Here is a 21115-nt window from a genome sequence, read left to right on the forward strand (position 1 = left end):
TTCAGGCAGTGAACAAAGCAATAGATAGATACTGGGTTACTCTTTCCTCTGCCCCTGACATTAGCAATTTGAATGTATATATGGCCAGGTGGCCCTTTTGCTATCGCCTACATGCAATATGTAGAATTTAAATCACTAAAAAAAAAAAAGTAAAAAAACCCTTCAAAAATATCATTACGTTAGGAAACACAGATTTCTGTCCCATAAACTGAAGAATCGAAATATTGTCCAACAAAACCGTGGTAGCTCTCCTAATGGCCACCATTCATTAAAAAAACAGTGTATTTTTCTTTACTAAATATAGGGATTTGGAACGTTTAGATACTGCCTGTAAACAGAAATACTTTTTCATGAAAAAATGAAAATTAAAACATCTTATAATTTTATCACTCTTACATTCAAACTCGCATATTTTGTATGAAATTTGCTACTCGTTAGATTAAGACGAATGTGCGAACCAAGATGGTAAAGAATTCAGTACTGAATAAAAATATTTTTAGCCCAGCATGTGTCATATATCTCATATCTTTAGGATGCTATTAATAAAGTTTTCCTATAAGAAACCAGAAAAAGGCATTGCCAGTGATTGCAAAAATAAAAATTTTTGTCATTTACACTTTGAAAACCAATTAAAACTGACTCATTGATAATAGCAGAAAGCTTTCCATATTTTCACACTTATGAATACTTCAGATTACTAACATCCCTTAAAAGTGCCTGCATTTGAAAATAAATCCTCAGATAATGCATGCCGTCAGATAATTCACTCCTTTGGACAGCCCTGGCAATATCAGAGGTAAAAGAAGGTGGAAATCAGAGACAGGTGAAGAGAGACTTAGTGGAAATCTTCTCCTTGTGTTACTTACACATATACGTATACATATATATGTATATAAACCTGTAGTGCTGGTGAAACATAGGTCTTGGGATTGTTTTGCCTTTTTAAGTAGTGCTGACATCTAAGCTTCAGCATTTTAACATGTGACCTCTTCTTCACCGAGTGAGACTGAAGCTCCTGTGTTTTATATTTAGCATGTTAACCAAATGAAATGATGATCAGAAAAAATTGTAAAAATGACAAGTTGGCAGCTCTGCTAGGAGTCTCTCTGTCGATGTCTCATTTATCCTCTCAGGCTACACATGCCAGTACATGAACAGAGTGCATTCAGCTACCTGCACATGAACCACGTCCCCTCTCCTCTGTCTATCATTCCTTGCCTACCGCCACTGAAGACTGGAGAGACTCAATCTTGCTAATAATCAGCCTTGTGGTTAAATCTGGAGGCAGAATATGGTCCATCCAGCTCGCTGCTTGGCAGCTACTCTGACTTAGCAGGGTGACATTAGCTAAAACTTATTTTTGTCAGTTCACTAAGAAAATGTGACTAGGTGAAGGCACACATATGGTTACATTTTCAAACTGACTTCTGAAAAATGTTCTCAGGATATTTGGAAAAATGCCTGTTTTTAAAGACAGAACTGAAGTTTTGTACAGAAAATAGGTTTCCCGCATACACTGTATCTCTTACAAGTGCTATGGGTGAATTTGAGTATGATGCTTTCAAAAAAGTGCTTATGGGATCAAAAAAAAAAAAAAAGTAAGAGTTGCCATTCAAAACACACCGGCTGACAGTCTTCAGTTTTTAGCAGTTTGGAGGGAGATATGACGCTGAGTGGGAAAACACAGTAAGGAATACAACTGAATGACAATTATATAAAATAGTTTAGATCAATTTACAGATCAAATTATCAGAAACAAATACCTTACCTTTAAGATCTGTAGTCATAAAAATATACATATTATTCCAAGACTTTAATTGTCCTAACAAGCTCTGAAAGCTTGCCAAAAAATGATAGTCTCACATTGTGCACGTTACTGTCCAAGAATGTTCAGGCAGTTACGGCTCTTGCAGATGTCATGATGTCAGATTTGTGGGCAAGGACAAGCCATGTGACTTTCTGCTGCCTTCACAAACAGCAACTGAGAAATATGCAGTATTAAGGTCTCTAAAAGTTACTGTGCCTATATAAAAACATGCAGTAACAAATGAAATGGCAATAGCAATATTTAGAGGACAAGGAATGGTATTGAAAGGTACCTGGAATCCAAGATTCAGTTTCAAAGTCTAGGAAAGACACACGAGAAATCAAGAAATCAGATCTGTGTTAGGGACAATCTATATAAAAATGTAAGTCTCAATCTGGAATTCCCACATATACCACTTTGCAATTTTGTTCAAGATAGAAATATAAATATTTTTATAATTTTGAGGATCTTGATGAGAGAAAATTTTCCCAATCTATTTCTTCCACTTGAACATGAGATAAAGAGCATCTAAGTCCATTGTCAAATATTTCAGCATAAGACTATTGTATTTTCAACATTTCTCCAAAACCTAGAAAAGTCGAGAAACGTAAAATACACAATTCCAACTGCATCTCAAGCCAAATCACTGCTGTATGAACATCTCTATCTTTCTTTTCAGAAATTGTGCCCTACTCAACCCAGGACACAATTTACACTACAATAGTTGCCTCAGTAATTTTCTCCCTCTTGTCCTTTCTGCCTGATGTGAATCTACAGTGTTTGGAGGATGCAAACCCTGTGTGTGAACAGCAGGCCACCTCTTATTTGTATGCCGAGAACCATAATTTTGAGGAACTTGGTAGATTATTGAAAAGACAGAATGGAAAGAGAATCTGATTTCCTCTTTCTTTGGCACCTTTTTTTGTTATTTATTAATTCTAAGGGAAAGTTAACATTGGAGAAAAGTATTAAATGGGATGCACTGAGCACTGGCTTCTCTTTTCTTCTGTAACTCAGAGACTCTGAAGTAAGTGTGATGGCTAATTAATGGCCAGACTTGTGAATATGACTATGTGGCTGAGGTGCGTAGGGGTAATGACATGAGTTTGGAAAACTCACTTTCTGAGGCAAATAAAGAGTATTATGCAGCTTGCAGATACTATTATTGCTAATTAACAGTAATAATATTCAAAATTATATTGAGCTTTATTAATGTCACCCGAAGTTTTTACAAGTCCATAAATTAACATGATACAAAATGATTACTCCATCAGTATTTTAAGAAGAATTATTTCCTGTTTTGACCTAGACTTGGTAATTTAATTACAGTTACATCAGAATAAAAACAAAAATGTCATAATATTGGCTAAAATGGGAATATCTTCCAAACCCAAGAACTGATTACTGAAATGTTTTCATCCTTTGCAATGATGTACAGCATTAGTATTAGCAAAACAGAGTAACACCCATGACAATTTAACAGTTCTCAAGAATATATTGTTTTCTAGAACTGTAGATCATCTTGAGATGTTTAAAATTATCCAAGCAATAAACTACAGAAGAAGCTCCCTTTAGAATAAACTGTCTTTACAAAGTAAGCGCACTAAACAATGGGCTAAATTATCTGAAAGTAGTAAAGAAGTGCCTTGATACAAACTAAAATGCTAGATGTTTTAATAACTTCAAGGGTTTTATCAGAGTGGTTTATTAATTTTAAATGATATAACTAGAATTTGTTTATAAAAGGGAAAATATATGTAGTAATTATGCGCCCTGAGCCAGAAATCATGTGTACTGCTCTGTGCCCTCAAAAAAAGCAAACTACTTACATATGTTAGGCACGGCCTTGCCAGCTCTTTCTGTGAAGCGGATGCAGATACAATTCATGGCAGTTTAATCCAGCCTTTTCATTTTGGCAAAAAAAGAACCCCAAAACATGCCAACATTCAGTTTAATTTGGCTTTATATTTCTGAGGGAAGAAGATGCTTACTACCTGTGAAAAGGTCATTAAAAATCTGTGGGCTAGATGTCTCTTTTGAAAGGTTTGGAATCTGACAAATGCTAAAAGCAGGAGGCTCTTTTCAGAGTTGTAAAGGCTAATAATCCTATTTGTCTGCATTCCCAAAATCGTATTCACTTTCTGGTCCCGGTATGTTTGCTTTGCTGGGAACTAAATTCACACATCAGATGAGAGTAAGAAGTCTTACCAGGGGAGACTGATCTCGCTGTCCCCAAGTGACGACCAGAGACACTGCTGGGGGAGAGCTGCTTTCTCCGGTCCGTCCGTCCGTCCAGCCCAGAGACCACAGCTGCTGCCTTGGAATGTCAGCGGGCACATCCCTGCCTCTGCCTCTAGTGTCCATGGGCCTGTTCTCCGTTAAATTGTCTAATCTTTTGGGGGGTTTACTGGTACTACTTGCATTGACAACCTCCACAAGTTCATTACCCGTGGTGTAAAAATGTGCTTTTATGCGTTTTAAACAAACATCACGGAAGACAGATTTTCTCACTTAGGTTTTTTAAACTCCTTTTGTTTTGCAGTTTCATGGTAGACATTTATATTGATATTGACTGACCCACCAAATACAATAATCTGTATGAAATTAAATTGTCTAGCAATTTTTTAGATGCACGTGTTTTTTTCTGCACCACTCTGTAAGTCAATTGCATATCTGCATATGCAATTTAGCACAGAAGATAGATCCAGTTAAATGAAAAATATAAAAGGAAAACAGAGAAATTAGAAAGTCTCACTAGGGATGAAAATATAAACAATAAATTAATAATATCATAAATGAGCTTCCAAATTTGCATTTGCACGGCTGCAAACACAAACATTTGTAACGTACTTAGGTTGGGTATTATGTACCTGATTTGGAAGCAGTAAAATTCAGGAATTCACATTAAAGCACCTGTTTAAATCTTATTACAATCTTTAAGACAATGCAATAATAAAATGCTGTTCCTTGCTGCAGAAAGCACAAAGGAAAGGGTTTTTAGACATGCAGCTCCACTGATGTTTACAGAAAACCTTTACAAGTCTGCTATCATCCTACTGATTTTGAATACTAATTTCAGGAATCTGGTAGTCAAAGCAATAAACACACAGCTACTGCATATGCCCAGGTTGTCTTTATTGTGCATATGCAGTAGGTCCAGTATGGACTGCCTATATAGGTAACGAACAGGGGGTTTTATTAATTTTAGATACCGGTGTACTTTTTTACCAATAGCAGCTAGCAAACACAGAAGGACGAGAAAGCTGGGGGTGACAGCAAGCAAAGGCCTTCAGGGCAGGCAACGATACTTTTAAGTGGACTCTGAAATGAATCGAGAGGCAGATTGAGAAGATGGTCAATATGCAGAGATAATTTTCTCAGCTGGGGAGTTCCTCATCTAAACTCTCTTGTCCATTTCTGCCTCCTTCCATTCCCAATGTTCTCACTCTCTTTGTTTTCTTTCCTTCCTTTTTGCGATCTTCTTTCAGCTGGCAAGTCGTAAGGTTCATTTTAACTATACCAGTCAGTGAGGTTTGGGCATTGCAGTCCTTATTTGGTGTTCCCTTCAAAGAAGCACCTGGAATTCATGTTTTTGGCATCTGACATGCCCTGATGTTTCTTCGTAAGGTTGCTGCTCTTTGACGTACGCAAAGAGCCAGAGAGCAGGAAATTCACAGAGAATTAGAAGTTGCAACAGTTAAGCTCAGAAGTACTGTAAGGATATTATCAAAAATGGTATCAAGACCCTGTCAGAGAGAGTCCTTGATATGTTGATCTTCAGAGAACTTTAGGAATGTAAAAGGATGGAACTCAAAAGCAGTAAGGAAAGGAAAAAAAGTTGTGAATAGACAGCTTTGAGAAAAGAATGCAGAGATAATAAGACTTCATCCTGCAATGAATGAATCACAGAAATGATAAATAAAAGGAGATTGAAAACTCTTAAAAAAGACTCAGAAAAAGTTTTTTCAAGCTCATCTCTCTCTACAACATTTAACTGAAGGGAAATTTAAAAGTTACAAAGCATCCCATATTAAAAGTGCTAAAAGGTGGCTTTTGTCAAAAAATCTTCACAAAACTGTGAAGATTACAAGGCCGCCTTCATTTGTGCACCTGCAGTTACATGCAAAAACTTGATGAGCATAGACACACAACAATGTCCACTACTTGTCCACCTATCATCAATTTATTGAGATAGAACCCAACTGATACAGAAGAGATTAAAAAAAATTATTGGAATTATAGAAGCCAAGCTTGTGAGGAGACAGGAGTAGGCAGCTCTTTAAAGTTCATCTTACATAGAGTGCAGTAAGGAAGCAACGAGGGACAATGTAAATGAGATTCAGTGACTAATTTCCCCAGTGGTGGTACTCCTACACATTTTGACTGCAGATCAGTAAGAATATAAATGGTAGAAGAGACGTCCACATTAAATAATGCCACCGGAGAGGAAAAAGTCAAACTGGCTTCAGAAGCAGTTCTGGCAATCTGCAAGCTAATAGGAACAAGCAGGTAAGAGGGAAAGCGGAGGCACTAGTGGGAGTTCAAAACAGGAGACACAGACGCAGAGGGAATCAGCACTCCCAGTAATGAGAGACTAGTCTTCTGCTATTTAGGTTGCCTCACAATGCCAACAATAATTATTGAACCCATCCACCATTTTTTTTCGTTTTTAACATCCAGTAAAAGGTTGGTGATTTTTGTTTGGGTTTTGGGGGGTTTGGGTTTTTTTGAGATATACCCTTTGCCCTTAACATATCTCTCCTCTGTTTGTAACAATGAAAATTTGATTACTAGTGATCATCTTGAATACCAGTCTTGAGCCATGATAGCATAAAATATATTGCACCAGCTGATACAGCGTGCTCCTGGATCACTGTTTTGGGTACACAATTACCCCCTTTTCTGGTCTAAAACAAGAGCAGCAAAATTGAAGCTGCTCTTCAAGGTTAGGAATATTTTTTTAAGTTGAACTTAATTAGGCCTTTGGTTAAGAAAATCTGGATAAAATGCCAACACTTACAGTGCAGGAATATATTAGCCATGGAGAGTGTATGTGTCACCTGTGTGTTGGCAACAACTCTATGAATCGTTCATATAGCTATTAATTCAGACACTGAAGACAGTGTAAGAAAACATTTGTTTTTCTGATGCAATATAGATTGACCATATTTAAAGAGGTGAGGAGGACCTGGATCGAACAGTCCTGTAGATGTGAATGATGCATCTCTTCCACCTGAAGAAATGTTTTTATTTAGTCTATTTTGGGAAATGACTGCTTCAACAGTTCCTTCTCCTTGCTGGACAAATGAGATACAAATCCATTCTATTATTATCGTGAGTCTCATATGGGGTCTCATAAAGTTCCCACCAGTCCTATTGGGGAAATGTGAGCTGCCCTGTGCGCATCTGATTAGAGCTCTTTTAGTATTTCATTACATGAGCATATCGTGCACAGCTAAAAGGAATTTTTACTCAGTCAGTGATGCTTCTTTTGTAACTGCTCTTGAAAAGCACTGATAGATCCATGTGAGTTGAGCCTCTTGTGGAAAAAAACCCCTCATTGCAGCAATCATAGTGCATTTATAATTAGCTTAATAAAATCCCTTTGTTTTATTGCTCCACAGATAGAAATACTGTCTTGCAAAACGATGGACAGTTCTGAGTTGCAATTAAAACTTTAGTACAACCTTGATACAGCAGATGGAGGACATTAATGTAAGTTTACCGTGAAAGAATAGCACAGCGATGGAGACCAGGGTGGAAAAACAATTAGACATAAGCTGAGAGGGCAGTGACCTACATCCTTTTAGAAATCATTTGCATATACTGTACTGCACTTTTCACATTTTTGTTGGGTGCTGATAAAAATGTACTTTCTCATGCAATACGTGATATAAAAAAGAAATCGTGAAGATTACAAGGCCATCTTCTTTTGCGCACTTGCAGTTACACGCAAAAACTTATGAGCATATACACACAACAATGTCCGTCGCTTGTTCACCTATCATCAATATATTTTTTCCCACTATGATGGCAAGCACAATCTTTCAAAAATAAGATCAGCCCTCTGGTCAGACGACCTATGATGTACCATTCGTCTTTATGATATGTTTAAGAAACTCTGGTTTGGGGAATTGCCTTGTCCTACAAACAAAGCAGTGTAACTCTGGAGTCTGGGTTACATAAAAAAGAAAAACGAAAACCCCTCGTGATCCACCTCCTCCTTCACCCCCTCATCCATTTGCTTTACTCGAGCCAGCAAGAGCTATGTCCAGAGGGCTGTCAGACACAGCAAAGAAACATTCGCAAATACTCAGTTATTGCTACACACAGAAATCGTTCCCTGGCTTCCAAATCAGGGCCATGCAGGCACTGAAGGATGAAGAAACACATCATGACTCGACTGCGACAGCAAAAAAAACAAAAAAAAATTCGGTCTTTGCAGAAGTCGATGTTGCAAATACGCGTCGAAGAACGACGGCAGAATTTAAGACACGACAATCCATCGTGCTACAGATGCGTGCGAAGCTCACACCCCCGCGACAGGCCGACCACCAAGGCCACAGGCCCTCTCCGGGCAGAGAACGGCAGCTGCTCTTCACATGTTTACCACCCCCAGCGCTGCCAGACGGGCAGCCCGTCCGGCTTCGGGGGAACTAACCCCCCCGGACCACCACCTCGTCACCCGGGTGCCGCACTCGGAGCCCTACAAGTGGGGATACGCGGATTTTTACACTGCAGGGGCGGTTTCTCGCCCTCAGGCCTCCGCACCCGCCGCGCCGGCTGCCGTAGCGGGCCGAGCGGGCTCGGCGCGGGGCCGCATGGGAGTTGTAGTCCCTTGTGCGCCCGTGGCGGGCCATAAAGGGGAAGGGAGGCGGACTACGTTTCCCAAGGTGCACCACGGCTGCCGTTGGCCCGGCGGGGCGGGCTGGCGGCGGAATCGGCGCGGCGGTTGAATGCTTGCGGGGAGAGGGGCGCGATGGAGTTGTCGTCGCTCGTCAGGAAGCTGGGTAACGGCTCCCTTCTCCCTCCCGGGGCAGCGGGCTCGGCTGCCGAGGGGCGCCGGGGCCTTCCCGACCCCTCCGCGGGGCTGCGTCTGTGTGGGGGGCGGCGAGGGGCCTGCTCCCCGCCCGCCTACAGCGCTGTGGGGGTTTCACCCGTGAAACGGGCCCGTCGGTTGCGTGTGGGAGCCCGGCCGCTGGCCTGGGAGGGAGCGGGGGGGCTGCTTCCTTCCTTCCTCGGCAGTCGCGGAGAGCGGCAGTCCCTGCCCGGCCTCCGCGTCCACACGGCCGCCCCCCCACCCCGGACGCCTCGCCAGCTTTCCGCCCTGTGCTTTTCCACTCTTCTCCCCGCTGCAGACGTGGGAGGGGACAGTGACACACGGTGGTGCTTCCCTAGGAAACGCCGAAGGCTTTCCCCTTCAGAAAGGGTGCCTGTCGATTCGATAGGCTTGGATAGATTTTTTGTCCGATTTGTGAGTCCGTGGCAGCTTTCGGTATCCGCAGTGTACTGTGGTAGAAGTTTTCAGAATTGTGTGCTTCAAGAAAAAGGCCATCCTCATGTTTTACCCTTAGCATCAGATTATATCAGTGTATTTTTTAGAATTTCACACTTTTGCACCGGGCAGACGTACTTGATTATCTTACTGCTGGTGAGTGCAATCATGTTTCTCTTCCTGGTAAGCATAATACTGACAGCATAAAAGCCAGCTTTTTCACACATCTTTGACAGTATTCTGTTTGTCCAAATAAGAAATAAGTTGTGTCAGGTGATTTCATGGGGTTTTTAATCTTTTTTTGGGGGGGGGGACAGGTCACGAACTGGCAGAGATAAGAGAACGATCTCTGAAGACTATTCTGTTTAAATTGGATCATAACTTGATTTCATATGCTGATCTGGTCCATGAAAAAGTGCTTTTCCTTAACCTTTTGGAGTGGTTCAATTTTCCAGTTGTACCAATGAAAGAGGAAATACTAAATTTTGTGAACATCTTGATCAAGGTATGACATACTAACATTTATTTGCATTTAAACTATATGTCTTTAGCATGCTAAAGCTAAATAAAACTGGATATTATTTGCTTTTGTAGCTCCATGTAATGAGATTTTTAGTGTTTTATAAAGACATGAATAATAAAACCACACATGTGGCAGAAATGAAAACAAATTGAGTGACTTCTAATGGATCAGAGGGATAGCTGAAAAAAAAAAATCATTCTTTTCTGGGTTTCTACTTTAGTTCCTCTGCTTCTTCAGTTTCTCACTTAGTGTTTAATTTCTTCTTTGGAATGTGATTTCGGCTAAGCACTTGCACTGTTCCTGGAAAGTGAAGATTTGAACAATGGTGCAACTTATTTTAAAAAAGTTGAGAAAACGTTACAGGAATTTCAGAGATCTTGGATTCTTACATTCCTTGTGTTTTAATCACTAAATAGCAGCTATGCAGAGGGAAAAAAAAATCCCATCCTTGATAGTGATGGATGGTCTAAACAAATAAAGGCAAAATCTAACTTAAGTTTTCATTACAACTCAGTTTTTCCTTTCCTACCCCTGCCCCCCCCCAAAAAAAACCCCAAACCTAGCAACTGAAACCTTGAGACTCTTCAGGCTAACTTTGTCAGTTATTTGTCCTAATCCTAGCATCCACCTGCTGCCCAGAAAATGATTGGAATTGGTGCAGTGGAATTCTTCTCTCAGCTTCGCCCCAATGTGGATCCAAACTTGCAGGCTATAATTGATGGGATTGTGGATGGACTGTTCTTTCTTCCTTCTGGACTTCCTTCTAGTTCTTTATCAGTATGTTATCAAACTCGGTCTCAGCCTTCAGTAGATCAACCAGGTAAATTACATATTTTGAAGTATGATTTATTTCAAATGAAAATAAATTAAATGAAAAGCTTCTAGGCTATGAAAAGTTGAGGTTTTCAGGCATAGTAGGCAAATTATTCCCGAGAGATCAGTGAAGTGTATGGTAAGCAGATTCTGCCAGAGAAAGTGTGAGTTAAATCAGATCGTGCCATTCCTGTAATGGAATTCTCTGCACAAGAACAATCCTGTTGTTTGTAATCAGACCTTCTCTGTCCATTTCTTCAGTGTGTTATATCTTTGCTATAATGTAAAAGGGCATGACACAGGAGTAACTTCCAAAGACAGCTTTGTGACAGCAAGTGTAGCAACTTTGGACAAACCTGTAATTAAGCCAGTATGCTTTGCTGCTTTTCTTTGCATAGTAGACTTTAACTTTGAAAGCAGTTCAAATCTTAAAACAAAAAAACAAAACAAAAAAAAGGAAGCAGTAACCGATCCTAGTAGAATTATTTTTAAAAATACATTAGTTGTATGCACTATCTGCTTAGTTTTGGATAAGTATTCGTCATAGAAAAATATGTAAACTTTGTTTAGGATTTCATATTATGTTTGAAGTGCTTCACATATATGTGAGGTGCTATTACTTGCTTCTGTTATCTAGCTTATTATCTATCTGTCACAATGATTTACAGTGCCTCTTAGATGTAGTCAAGAAGTAAACCCATGTGGTTCTCTTCTTCTGCCTTAAAAACTTCAGCACAAAGTATAGAGGAGAAAATTATGTACCATGGAGGTCCTTCCTTCATCTTCCTGGTTCTTGTGGGAAAGACACTGCTGTTATACTGCCTGACACCTCTGTCACTCATACTGTGCAATCTCAGAAATAAAAGTAATTTTTCTATGATTTCTGCAGCCTGTCTAATACTTAGAGTTTTTGTTTGCTAGAACTATGTGGTGGCTGGTGATTTTTTTTTTTTCTTTCTCTTTTTCTTTCGTTCTTTCTTTCACATAGGGGCAGATTTTTACCTAAGATTGCCACTGTACGGGGAATAATATAATAATTTTTTACATATGCATACTTAAGCTATGTCTTTTTGATTCTACCCAGTTGAAGTATTGTACATAATTTCTACTTATGCTGTAAATTGTATACATGTGTGGATTAAATAATGCTTAATAACAGTAGTGTTGTTTTTTTTCTTTCTATTTCAACTTCAGTTACTGGGAAAAATTGTAAACTAATAATCTGGGCATTATCTAGTTTGATCCTTTGAACCAAATATGTTTTGGAGAGATTGATTTTAACGGTGCATACCTTGTGTGTATTTTGTTGTACAGTTTGTGTATTAATTACATGTATTTAATAATATACATACTATATAGAGGGGGAACATCTTTTCAGCTAACCTGAAAAGATAGCAGTTTTGGTAGAAAAAGGTTTTGAGTGGTTAATTTAAAAAGTTAATTTTATTACTACATAGGTAGATTAGAAGAAAATGGTTTTTTTGGCTGCCAGTTCTCCATCAGGCAATACATTTTGTTTAATTGTTTTTGCTATTGCTTGTATGGTATGTGGGGCAGTGTAAGAAAATGGAAAAAAACTTTACAATTGCAGAATATGATTGTAAAAAACAAGCATCAACACATTCTTTTTACTCCATTTTCCTGATCATCTGAGAGTATTCTAAATCGGTTTCCTTAATAGGTTAAAACTCAAGGGCAAAAGGGAGGCAGTTCAGGAAAAGCATGAACAAAAATTGAGTTTTGCTTTTGACTGGTGGGTTTGGGTTTTTTTTTTGTGTGTGTACATTTTTTAAATTTACCCTTTATTTGTTTTAGTTCTGCCTCAAGAGGAATTATTCACTGGATATTTTTGTCAAGGTAGAAGTCATCTGCCGCAGTTAGAAATACCTCCCAAAAGAACAGTTGGTATGTGTAGTTATAAAATAAGAATATGTTAATTACAGAAAGTGCTTAGAGTTGTAATTTAGATAGAATTCCATTGCAAATATTGTTATTGGCTATTCTTTTTCCTGTTGTTATTCTGTGAAATCTAGTATCACAGAAACTACAATTATAATGCTTATAAAAATGACATTCATCTTGATAGATCTTTCTCTTTTCTAGTAGATAGTGTAACTCTTTGGAATATGTAAAGTATGTTAAAATATGCTGTAATTTTAAAAATTATTTAAATTACTAATGCTTTTCAGAAGGTCTGTGTTCCATAATCAAAAGTGGCTGTTTAAGTACCTTTTTATTTCAGCAAAGCTTAGTCTGAAGTACCTTTCTACTTTTTGGAAAACTAGATTAGGTGCTTTAGAAGTCTTTACCTTGTATCTAAGTGAAAACCAGCGTTATGCTTGTATTTTTTGTCAGTAAAATTATATGAAATGTTTCACTGACAAACATTATTTTGCCTGTACCAATATACTAGCAGCTCACAGGAGAGTGTCATATTTAACATACAATACAGTGCTGAGAACTAGATTTTAAAAGATGGCTTTGGAGTTACTGTATGTAAATCACCAGATTACTTTTTTAGCAGCGTATCAGCTATCTTTAGAATTGCACAATAATTATTACAAACTTTAACTTAAAAATAGCTTTAAAGTTATGTTAGTTAAAAAGTTATTATGTGTCATAATTTAGTAACAACTATAATTTGTACTGCTTTAAAGAGTAAAAGCATGAGGTCACTTTTCCATTTTTAGAGATCATGCTAATAAATATTCTTTAGTAGCAGAACAAATTATAATTTGAAAGCATGATGTGGGGGATTGAGTACTCTTCCACTAATGCTGTGTTTTCTATTTGCTAAAACTTTCTTCAATAAATGTATTTCATTTTGATTTGAGATGACCTTAGTACTTTTTTGGTATTGCTGAAGACTCTCATTAGAAACACTTGAGTTTGTGTGAGTCTATATTTAGTAAAAGGTATTTCTATTTCAAATAGTATACAGTTCATAAGTTTTTGACGTTGCCATGGAAACAGTGTAATACTTCTATAAAATATACTCCAAAATGTCCACGCTCTTTTTTTGCAGTGAAATGCCTGAAATTTTCCACATTTCCTTGGCTAACTCTGACTTCAACAGATAGACATGTTCTGTCATCAAATGAAAGGTACAGTAATAGAAACATTAGTTTGCTTGTAGTTTTTATTTTTTCTCAGGTAAGAGTGGTTCTAAATTTCTGTCCTTCTGCATCATTAGACTGTTTCTGTAAATAACCTAATGAGTTAGTTTTTGATAAACGATCATAAAAGCTGCCCTGAAGTTGGGCAGAGCAGATAAACAATGAGTTGTAATAGGACAAGTTTTCTGTTAATGTCACTCTCCATTCTTTGTGTTTAATTCAGAATACCTTTTTTATTCATGACACTTCAGTTTGCCTTCTAAATTTCTCAAGTGGATCAAAGATTTCATTCAGTTAATTTTAGAGCAAGCTGGAATAAAATCACTATATAGTTCACCCCCATGACCAATTGGCAGAGAAATCCGTACTTCCAGTAGTACGTTAACTAGGTTTAGGCCAATAAGTTCAGGTACAATGCCTCATCCAGGCATTGAGTCATTCAGATCATCCTCTGCAGCAATTTCTGGAGGGCTTTAACTTTCATTTAGAAAAAACAGTGTTTGAAGTGGCCCAAGGAAAAGTTCTATAGCTGGGATTCCTTATGAGTTGATCTAGTGTAGTCAACAATGCAGTATCACGGACTGGACTACTTAACAAGTCTACTCTTAATTGTAAGCTTTCTTGTAATAGGTTTTTGGGTTTTTTTATTTTCTTTTGAAAGATGTCTGAAGCTGGAAAACCTCTTTAATATTTAATTTCCTTTATGCCTGTGTCTAGAAAAGGGGCGCAGATCCTTAAAACTGGACATGTTTGATTTTTTCTTTTTTTTACAGTGGTTTCAGAAACAGTAGAAAAAAGAAAAATGAAGTAGAATACACAAAAGGTTCTTATTATTTAATAATATATATGCTAGAGAATAACTAATAAATTTCTTCCTTTATGTGACTTCCCACATATGTAGAGAATAACTAATAAATTTCTTCCTTTATGTGACTTCCCACATATGTAATTCAAGTGCTTTGAAGTTATACATGAGACTTAGTAATGAAAGAAACTTTCTTATTGATAAGAATTGGATTACTTGCTGTACCACTGAGATAATCACTAGCTTCACAGGGAATTTCCAGTCTTTCTTAACTTAATTTCAAATTCAGAATCAATAAAGTTATTTCTTTTCTGGAAACTTAATTTTACGTGTGGTTTGATAACAGCTGGAATTGAGTTTGTTCTTTATTGTATACAGAATTATCATAGCTAAGGAATAATTCAAGTTTAAAAACGGTACAACAATAGAATTACAGCATTTTTTTCTTTAGATTCTTCAGTGTTGTGATTATAACTTTCTTGTAAAGACTTGTTCAAGCTAATGATTACCAGTTCATTTTTTTTTTTGGTTTTAATACGTATTTAAATATGAACTGCATTTTTAGCTCTTTGAGAAGTAACAACCAAAGTTTAATTTGGAGTACGTGTGAGCTTCTTCAGGATGTAATTATGCAAGATTTTCCTGCTGAGATCTTCCTTCAAAGGCCAAAGATTGTACAGGCAAGAATTCACATAAAGTTTAAGGTTTTTATTGTGCTATGGTATAAGTTGTGCCACGTAAAAATTGATGTAAATTATACAATTTGTTTCTAAACAAAATAACTAAACAAAAGTTCCTTTATGTAAACTTTAGGAGCGTAGAAAAGGGGACATTAGCTATATATTGTGTTTAGAAAGTTACTTGGCTGTAATAATGTATATTGCTAATCAGTAGTGAAGTGTGTTGTAAAGTAATACTTTGTTTCTTCTGGATAAGATAAAATTGTGTCACTGTCATATGCACACCCTCTAATGGGCTCCTATAATGGAAGTAGTGATGTTATTTGAAATATGTGGAACTTGGTTTTTCCCTTAGGACTGATAGTCTTGCATTCAGTACAAAACCAGTAGTTAAACTTATTTGTTCTTTGCTGTGATTTTTAAACACTTAGAAACGTCTGAACTATATTTACTGCAAGACTTTTGCTGGCATGGGTGTTCATGAAGGTGCATTAATGTTCAGCTACTAGTGTTGATGGTTTTGTATTTGCAGAGCCTTTTGTCTCTACTAAACCTGGCTTTTGGAGGAGATGGAAGACATCGGTTAGCTTTGCAGGCTGTGTCGTGCCTGCGACAGTTGTGCATCTTCTTGAGAAGCAGACTTAACTTCCACCGAGATCCAAGTTTTTCTTCCACAGAGCAAGGTAGGTATTTTTAAATATTTGAAATACTGTTGTGTTTTTACTACAGGTAAGATTATCTAAAATTATATTAAAAAAAAAAAAAAGAGCCAACCCACAGCTTTATAGCAAATGTAATTTTGTGAAACTTTTGCTAAATGATGTTGTTCAGTACTATTCATGTTGTTGAATATTTTTGGACTACCTGCATTATTTTAAAATACTTACTCATTTTTACAATTTCCTGTGATTCTCCGTTGATCAACTTTTTCTCAGTATCCACCTGTTTGTGTGTCAGCAGGAGAGGGATTTTTTTAACTAAAACTAAATGAAATCTGTAAAATAAAAGTGGGCAGAGTTTCAGAAAAGTTTTCAAGCTATTAGTGCTTAACAATTTGGTTACTAATTTCATGAGCTGTCTTAATTTTCTTTTTTTTATTGTGATGGCTGAAAGTAGTTTAATCATTGTTTTGGTTTTTACAGTCATTAGGGCTATTTCACAATGTTCTTAATGCTTAAACTTTGTAGATTTAATAGTGTACATTAGTTATAATGATCTTCCTGTTTCCATTTTGTCAGCTGAATATAATCAAGTTTTTTTCTGTAAATTGGTAGTCTGGTTCTGTTCATAAGATTGCCACTATATTTGGTGTCTTAATAAATGATACTGGCTGTTTTTTTGCACAACATCAACAAATCCAATAGCTTTAGTCAGACACTATGTTTGTATTTTTAAAACTCAAGATTTATTATTCAGCTGTAGTTTTCAGTGGTTTTGCCTTGGAATTGAGTTTCCACACTCTGTGCCACTACTTGCCAGTGATAGGTTGTCCTAGCTTGCCAATATTTACTTGGTGTTTTCCATATCCTACTTTAGTTACTTTTACCATTACTTCACTATGTAGTATCTTTCAGAATAATGGATTCCACTAAGTAAAAATATATGATTTGTGTTACATAAAGGCACAGCTTCCCAGAATTCATCTATATCTTACTGTCAAGAAGCAAGAGGTCGTCCTCGTTCTCGGAATCCATCACCTGGAAGTAGTAGCCCTCGGCCATCTGTGATTGGACGGACAGTTCAGCGTCCGAGAGGAGATGGTCAAGATTGGGATGCAGCATCTTCCAGGTGAATAAAATAGGAAATAACTTACACTTCAATTAAAAAATTATTAATACAGGATTATATCATCAGCTGCTGTGATGGGTTGACCCTGGCTGGATGCCAGGTGCCCACCAAAGCCGTTCTATCACTCCCCCTCCTCAGCTGGACAGGGGAGAGAAAATATAACAAAGAGCTTGTGGGTTGAGATAAGGACAGGAGAGATCACTCGCCAATTACCGTCATGGGCAAAACAGACTCAGCTTGGGGAAAATTAACTCAATTTATTACCAATCAACCAGAGTAGGGTAATGAGAAATAAAACCAAATCTCAGAACACCTTCCCTCCACCCCTCCCTTCTTTCCGGGCACAACTTCACTCCCGGATTCTCTACCAACCCCCCAGCGGCACAGGGGGATGGGGAATGGGGTTTACGGTCAGTTCATCACACGTTATTTTCTGCTGCTTCATCCTCCTCAGGGGGAGGACTCATCACACTCTTCCCCTGCTCCAGTGTGGGGTCCCACCCATGGGAGACAGTCCTCCATGAACTTCTCCAACGTGGGTCCTTCCCACGGGCTGCAGTTCTTCACGAACTGCTCCAGCATGGGTCCTTTCCATGGTGTGCAGTCCTTCAGGAGCACACTGCTCCAGCATGGGTCCCCCACGGGGTCACAAGTCCTGCCAGAAAACCTGCTCCGTGGGCTCCTCTCTCCACAGATCTGCAGGTCCTGCCAGGAGCCTGCTCCAGCGTGGGGTTCCCATGGGGTCACAGCCCCCTTCGGGAACCCACCTGCTCCAGTGTGGGGTCCTCCCCGGGCTGCAGGTGGATATCTGCTCCACCGTGGACCTCCCTGGGCTGCAGGGGGACAGCCTGCCTCACCATGGTCTTCCCCACGGGCTGCAGGGGAATCTCTGCTCCGGCACCTGGAGCATCTCCTCCCCCTCCTTCTTCACTGACCTTGGTGTCCGCAGGGTTGTTTCTCTTACATGTTCTCACTCCTCTCTCTGGCTGCCGTTTTATGTCTGTCCCAACTTTATTTTCCTTCTTAAAAATGTTATCACAGAGGCGTTACCACTATTGCTGATTGGCTCAGCCTTGGCCAGCGGCGGGTCCGTCTTAGAGCCGGCTGGTATGGGCTTTCTTGAACACAGGGGAAGCTTCCAGCAGCTTCTTACAGAAGCCACCCCTGTAACCCTCCCCGATACCAAAACCTTGCCACACAAAGCCAGCCTGTGGGATGATGCGAGAGTTTTGTTAACCTGTGAAAATTCAAACGGTGTTTATGAATTGAACAGTTAGTTCTCTAAGTGGTGTTCAGAATACATAAGAACAGTTTTACCTGCCACATTCTGTACCCAACCAACATTTTTAATGAGATCTTAGTGTCAATTGTTATCGCTTGTGCATGTGCTTGTAAGACACAGAAAAGCACTTATTCAGGCTATTGCCGTAAAGTCAGGGATTTTTCCTTTTCTTCAGCAGGTGACCCCATAAGTTCTTTTAAGTTGAATGGCCATCCCATAGTAACAGTGTACTTTATTGTCAAAAATGCTATGCTGTATGAAGATTTCCATTGAAGTCTTGAAACTTTGTTGTTAAATCTGACAATAAATTTCAGTTGTATAACATCTAAAAATTCGACTCCGATATGAAATTATGAATTGTCTGCATACCCTCAAAATGTTCAGGTGTTTGTTTGGTGTGGTTTTGTCACTCATCTTGACGCAACAGACATAAAGCTGCTGTTCAAGATCCAATGTCTTTTAGTATGTGGGAATTTAAAAGTTCTTGTGAATCCTTACTGTGTTCTTGTTGGTAGTGCTTTTGAGTCTCATGCTCGCTGCCCATGAATCCCATTTCTTAAAAAGATGTAATTTAGCCCAGAGACAGCAGAAAGGAAAACAGGATGTTGAACAGAAGATATGATAGAGGGAAATGACTATAGTGTTGCTCTGATGTTGCTGATTTTGATATGGAAGAGCTGCTTTTAGTGAATCTTGTCTTTTTCAACATAATTGCAATATAAATTATTTGTTTATTGCCATTCTCTATGTAACTCTTCTTTTTCCTTGTTCTTAAATCTTGAGACTCTTCAATCTATCTGTTTGTCTGTTTCAAATTCTGCCTGGAAACTTAACCTTTCCTCTTCTGAATTGTTTTTATGATTGATACCTCTCCTTCCTTACCCTCTGGTAAGTGCAATCAGAACCACTATGTATTGCTGAACTCTACTATTTTGCTCACAGTCTTCTATTGACCTCTTAAAATGAGTTGGCTTTTAAATTCTTAATTGCTTTTCTTTAGACATCTTTTACATTTAGTTAGACAATATAATGTAACACAGCCATGCCACAGTTCGGTTTCTTCAGCTTGTTTAATAATAAAAAAAGCAACCAAACAAAAAAACAACTATAAAAGTCATACAGGTTTTTAAAGCAATTCAAGATTGTTAAATGCTGTTTAGGATAAGAAGAAAAACATTAAAAAACATTTGTTCTGAGTTGTATCAATTACAATGCTGCCAATAGAATTAGATTCTTCTTGAAAGCAATTGAAAAATAATAAAATTGTGAACTATATATAGAGCTCAAATTTTAAAATAATTATATATATAATAACTATATGTATATTTCGTAATACATACTTGGTTGCAGTTAAGGCTTTCTTGGGCAAGGGAATATTTTCTGTTTTACAGTGGACAAGGAAGTCCTACAGGCTTAAACATAGGGCACACTTACTTAATTCTCCTTCTAAGAATTCTTGTGGCTAGCTGCATAGAATGTTTTCAATGTAGTAGGTATAGTTCAGGCTGAAGTCTGATTTAGTAAGTGGCCTTGCTTCAAGCAAGTGATAGACTTTGTTCATCAAAAATAACATTTCAAATCAACTGATTTTTCTCTTGCAATATTGTATTCATTGCATGTGTATTCTTCCAGTACACATTTCTAAGTGCATTTGAAGATGACTGCCAAAACAGTAGGCGTTCACTTCTGATGTTACCAGTTCTGACATTTAAAAAACCAAATCCTCCCCTTCCTGCAACACTGGTAGATAGCAGAGAAAGATTGGGATAGAAGGAAGGATATGCATTAAGGAGGAGGACATTAAAATACTTGATGCTGTTTTTAACATCAATAGATATATGGGTTTTCTCTTTGCAAGAGTTAACTATGTCTCTTTGTTTTGTTTTGTTTTGTTTGTTTGTTGTTTTAAGTGGAAACAGTACTCAAGCAAATGCAAACTCCAGAATCTCTCTGCATTCCCCACTTGATGTAGGACATATTGACCTACCAGATGCTGAAAATGAGGACACTTTGGAATTACAGATGAAGCAACTTAGCCTTCCTCAGTTCTGTGTTTCCATCTTGGAAAATGCAATACCTCTTCTAAGAACAGGTGAGAAAGTTTTGAATTAAGCATTTCACTTACGTATCCTTCCCATCTTTAGTACAAACCTCTTAAGAAGTTGGTATTATGAGGTGAGTACCTCAAATAAATAAGGTACAGATGATTACTGATATACTATAGCTAGTTATAACAGTTCTAGGGACTTTGTTCAGATCATAAATCTTGAATCTTCTGGTTGATTTCCAGAATGCCTGCAGAAGTTTCGAGTGCTTTTTACTGATGGTGGGAAGTAGTGGTAGGAAAAAGTGGGTGTGTGGTAGAAAAATGGTGTGGCTGGATAAAATGTCATTCAAGAAGATGAAAAAATAACAAAACGTGTTCTGATCTTTTTGAGCATAGAGTTTTTCTCCTGTTGAAGAAATAATAAACAAAAACTCTGGAAAAAGGTTTGTTTTATTCTTATGAATGCAGTAACGAATTTTAATTATGTTTTAAGAACCATAAGTAATGATAGTCTAATTGCAACAAATGATTTTTTTTTTAATTTACAAAGGTTCTAAATTGCAAAGCCTTCTTGAAGGACAGTCTTTTTGCTCTTAAGTTGTTTAAAACAGTATTTAGTTGTAAAACAATGTCATTCAAAACAGGTATTGGTACATGTGGTAAGGTTTGCAAATATAAGAGCTGGAAATGTGTATCTATCTATAACTAGAATACTAAAAGTTGTTTTTTTAATATACCTGTCAACATTTCCTGAGTTGG

The 21115-nt window shown here is 37.9% G+C and overlaps 1 protein-coding gene across 5 annotated transcripts in view; it reads left to right on the top strand.

The window, feature by feature from the left end:
- The first annotated feature begins 8735 nt into the window (after positions 1 to 8735).
- Positions 8736 to 21115, top strand: part of RTTN (rotatin) — a 94224-nt gene continuing 81844 nt past the window's right edge. For all 5 annotated transcript variants that reach the window (XM_052787771.1, XM_052787772.1, XM_052787773.1 and 2 more), the window contains exons 1-9: positions 8736 to 8817; positions 9620 to 9807; positions 10447 to 10645; positions 12454 to 12543; positions 13664 to 13742; positions 15125 to 15239; positions 15772 to 15922; positions 16862 to 17027; positions 20220 to 20401. In XM_052787771.1, the coding sequence (XP_052643731.1) occupies positions 8787 to 8817; positions 9620 to 9807; positions 10447 to 10645; positions 12454 to 12543; positions 13664 to 13742; positions 15125 to 15239; positions 15772 to 15922; positions 16862 to 17027; positions 20220 to 20401 (1201 nt within the window). In that variant the 5' untranslated portion in view covers positions 8736 to 8786. The remainder of the gene's footprint in view (positions 8818 to 9619; positions 9808 to 10446; positions 10646 to 12453; positions 12544 to 13663; positions 13743 to 15124; positions 15240 to 15771; positions 15923 to 16861; positions 17028 to 20219; positions 20402 to 21115) is intronic.

Source organism: Harpia harpyja, chromosome 5 (genome assembly GCF_026419915.1).
Source record: "Harpia harpyja isolate bHarHar1 chromosome 5, bHarHar1 primary haplotype, whole genome shotgun sequence".
NCBI lineage: Eukaryota > Metazoa > Chordata > Aves > Accipitriformes > Accipitridae > Harpia > Harpia harpyja.